Source organism: Atta colombica, unplaced genomic scaffold (assembly GCF_001594045.1).
Source record: "Atta colombica isolate Treedump-2 unplaced genomic scaffold, Acol1.0 scaffold233, whole genome shotgun sequence".
In the NCBI taxonomy this organism is placed as follows: domain Eukaryota; kingdom Metazoa; phylum Arthropoda; class Insecta; order Hymenoptera; family Formicidae; genus Atta; species Atta colombica.
Genome location: NW_017259331.1, coordinates 1,348,143 through 1,352,510, shown reverse-complemented (window position 1 = coordinate 1,352,510; position 4,368 = coordinate 1,348,143). Strand labels below are relative to the sequence as shown.

At 28.7% G+C, this 4,368-nt stretch overlaps 1 protein-coding gene across 1 annotated transcript; it reads left to right on the top strand.

Moving 5' to 3' along the window:
• Nucleotides 1-860: 860 nt before the first annotated feature.
• On the top strand, nucleotides 861-2,148 carry LOC108688434 (U3 small nucleolar ribonucleoprotein protein IMP4). The gene has a single exon (XM_018194690.1). It carries the CDS (start codon nucleotides 958-960, stop codon nucleotides 1,894-1,896), a length of 939 nt encoding a protein of 312 aa, XP_018050179.1. The 5' UTR covers nucleotides 861-957; the 3' UTR covers nucleotides 1,897-2,148.
• The last annotated feature ends 2,220 nt before the right edge of the window (nucleotides 2,149-4,368 follow it).

Sequence of the window (4,368 nt, the reverse complement as noted above, 5' to 3'; positions counted from 1 at the left end):
AATGTTTCAAAAATGATTTTCTAGAATAGGCATAGACGCGAGATTGATACAATCTTTTAAAAATAAGAAAAGAAATAATTAAGATAGATAATAATATAATATTAATTACAAAATAAAACATTACAATCATATTAATATTAAATAAGAAACAAATACAAATACTGCAAATTTAAATTTTAAATGTTCAAATTGTTGTATTCTAATTTACGAATTAAAATTAAAATTTTAATTAATTGAAATCTTCTTAATTAAAATTCTAAAGAGCTTATCGTTTTTCATATCTCTTCACTATATATACTTATATACTTTCAGATACAAGAAATATTAAAAAATAAAAATAATAAATAAAAAATAAAAACGTATTTGTATATTTAAAAAATTTAATTTACAATAAAAATAATTTTAAATCTTACTAACTCTAAATATAAAAAATTTAGAAGAAAAGAAGTTTAGATAGAAAATCTTAAATAATTGAGTAACTGAAAATTATACAATTACTACATAAAAAACTAATTTATAAATTTATTATTAATAGTTGTTTTATACAATCAGAAAAGGGTTAGAACTAATTTATATTTTAAATTTGTTTCTTTTGTTAAATATATTTGTATTTTTATATTTGTATTTGGTTTTTTCCTAATAATTAAAATTTTTAACATAATATATATGAAAAAATGAACAATTCTTGTATGCAATTTTGGACAAATTTAGCTATCCTATTAGATGCATCAAGTATTACATTCGATTGGTTCTTACTTTTAAGTTCAACCAATTATATTCAAGTGCTACTTAACTGTGTGCGATTGCAAACTAGCTGCACTTTAAAACACATGGTATAACCATGACCCTATAACCTCCAAACGAGCGCGCTGTTGTTGTCAAACGCTGTTCGAGGTGAATATTACACAAAGTTTTTCTTACAACAATCGATACGTGATACAATCTTAAGCAGCAGAAATGTTACGGAGACAAGCACGATTACGTCGAGAATACCTCTACAGAAAATCCGTACAGGATAAAGTGAAAGGTATCCAAGAGAAGAAAGATAAATTGAAACACAGTTTGGAAGAGAATATACCGATCCATCCGGATCTAAGGAAAAGCGCATTACATGTGCAAAGGAAGATCGAATGGGAGGATGCTGGGCCAGAGATGGCAGTGGCCATGGGTACGGAGATGGGCGGTACCGTAGTCAACCACGAGGACGATGAATATCGCTGGGCTGGTGTAGAGGACCCGAAAATTGTCATTACGACGTCTCGTGATCCAAGCTCCCGGTTGAAGATGTTCGTGAAGGAGCTTCGTCTGATATTTCCAAACTCGCAGCGAATGAATCGTGGTAACTATGAGATGAAGCAGCTAATCCATGCTTGTCGTGCCAATGATGTCACAGACTTCATCATCGTACACGAACATCGAGGCGTTCCTGATGCTCTGGTGATATGCCACTTGCCATATGGACCGACAGCCTACTTTACCTTATCCGGTGTTGTAATGCGACATGACATTCCCGATATTGGCACAATGTCGGAACAGTATCCACATCTAATCTTCCATAATTTTAAAACCAAACTAGGAGTAAGAGTAACAAACATACTGAAATATCTGTTTCCTGTACCAAAAGAAGACAGTAAGAGAGTAATTAGTTTTGCTAATCATGATGACTACATATGTTTTCGACATCACACATATAAAAAGACTCAGGGGAAGAATATTGAATTGACAGAGATTGGACCACGTTTCCAAATGAAATTATATGAGATTAAATTAGGAACTCTGGATACTGAATCAGCTGCTGACATAGAATGGGCTTTAAGACCTTATATGAATACAAGTCACAAAAGAAGATTTCTTTCTGATGAAGATGGTTGGCAACAAGAAGATAATTTAATTTAATTCCGATATGTCTGTATATCTATGTACATATATCGATCATTTAATTTTGAGTTTTATAAAACAGCATTGATATAATATTATATATAATATTATATCAAAAATTTCTTGAAACAATATAAAAAAACAATAGATGAATTATATACAAAATCATATAGATATAATACACTACTTATGTGAATAGGCGTTATTAAAATATAAATTTCAGTTCAAATTTATAAATTATCAGTAATAAAAAATATCTCTCTTATGAAATATCTCTCTTATGATTGTTAGGAAAAAAATAGTACAAGTAAAAATAACTGCAGTTATAGTAAAATAATTGTTATTATCACGATTATCGCCTTTCGATTAAAGTTCTGCTGAAGGTAGCTTTAATTTTTGCCAGAGATTCCATTATGCTGCCAGAGATTGATTACTGCCGAAATTCCAAGATTGTTAGTGCCTTGTAGTCGGTCTATAAAAAAATCAGATACAAAAAAGTGAAAAAAGCCGGCGTTATCTGTATGCACTGTAATCTTTTTTAAAAAATCATCAAAATTTAGAACGATTAGTCGAAGATTTTTTTCACCTGAAGTCTGGAGTTTACCGGATCAAAAATTGAAATAGAAATCCTAGAAACCATGATTATTATGTATTTCTATCCAAACATGTACATTAGAAGACGTTTGGATAATAATAGCCGCTTCATATTAATGTCGGTTCGTATTAACACATATAACACATTTCTCCAAGGAATGTCTCAAGATGTCCCTCGGAAAACTGTATTATATAAAAATGTGAATAATTTCTTTATTCTTTTATACATCTTCCTTCTTTCTTGCTCGATAATTGATAATTTTCACATCTCGCGGAAAATGTCATATCATTAGAACATAAAAACTATCAATCAGTGCGTAAAGTGAATCTTGCTATTCGAGATTGCAAATGGTGCTTCCGAATTCCGATCGGTTGAGAAAATGTGTGACTACGAAAAAGACAATAATTTCGTTACATACTTATTAACAGTCGCATGATAAACGAAGATCTTAAATCAATCCTCGATTTCCGATTTTGTCTTCTCTTTCTTGACTGTCGAAAATATTCGCGATCGCGACGCGGGAGAAATGTTTTGTACGGCGCGAATCATTAGAAATTTGTCGAACTGGCGTCTTACTTGAAGTTAGTCGCGCAATTCAAATTAATCGAAAATGGCGACACACTTCGTTGATAACGAAGATGCGTGATGAAGAGGATAATAATTTTATTACGTATTTATAAGCAACTATTTTGTTTTGATATTTAACAAACAAATCATATTTTCCACAAACATTTCTCTTTTTTTTTTTTATTAAAATAGATCATCTTCATGTTTTTCATAACGCGCGAAAAAAATTTCATATTATGAATCGCGGTATAATATAAGTAGTCGTTTAAAGTAAATCGGGCGATTCGAATTCATAGATATCATGATTCCTTTAAGGCGATATTCGCATATTAATAAAATCTTTTTTCTTAGCAATAATCTTTGATTAGTAATTAAATTTCACATTTTTCGATGCGTGAAAGAAATTTTATATTTCAAAATTAAAATTAATTTTGGTGAAAATTAATTAAAACTAATTGAAATTTTGGATGTTTTCTAGCAAGTAGTATAGTACAATGAATCATTTTATCCTTCTTCAATATTGGTAAACAATAAGGATGTAATATAAGGATGTAATATAAGTATTATATTGTATTTTTACTGGAAAATGCTCTTTATCTGTAAACTCCAAATAAATTACATAGTAAAATACATTTTATTTGTATTAACGTTTACTCAAATTCTTGTTAAAATTTTGAATTGTTGAATTTTTAACATATATAAATAAATTATGAAGTATTAATTTAATATAATGTAATTGTATTATTGAAATATTTTGTATTCAATTATTATTCAATATTTCTTGTTATTATATATATTAAAATAACACAATTTAGTAGTAAACAAACAAATAACAAAAATAATATTTTTAAAACATAAATTCTAAGATAAATGTATTAACTTATCAGAAGTGTTAAATTTATTCAAACATATTAATTCAACATGTTATAATGTTAATTATAATAAAAAAATATTATAATTGCTTATAAATTGTGTTACATTTCTGCGTTAATTTTTTAAATAATATTTATGTTGCTTCCTATAATATATTCCTCTTGTATTAAATAAATTTTAAAATTTGAACGGATCGTTTGAATATCTATTTATATAAATTTAACACAAATGTTTCAACCGTGTAGCGATTCGTATTTTATGTGGGTCACATTCAAAATCCTGCGCGCTGCACCGAGTGCACATCTTTTGAGTGAGCTGTATAGCATTTGTTTTTGTAAATAAACAAAACATCTTTTTGCTAAAAAAAGACTAACGTGATGTAAACCATAAATAGCCGCTGATCATATTTCCATGCAACAACCTCCGTAAAAATATTAGCGCGGAGAAGTGGCAAT

What these genes read in the sequence shown, in the direction of transcription:
- LOC108688434 (XM_018194690.1), top strand. Translation starts at nt 958, where the DNA reads ATGTTACGGAGACAAGCACGATTACGTCGAGAATACCTCTACAGAAAA.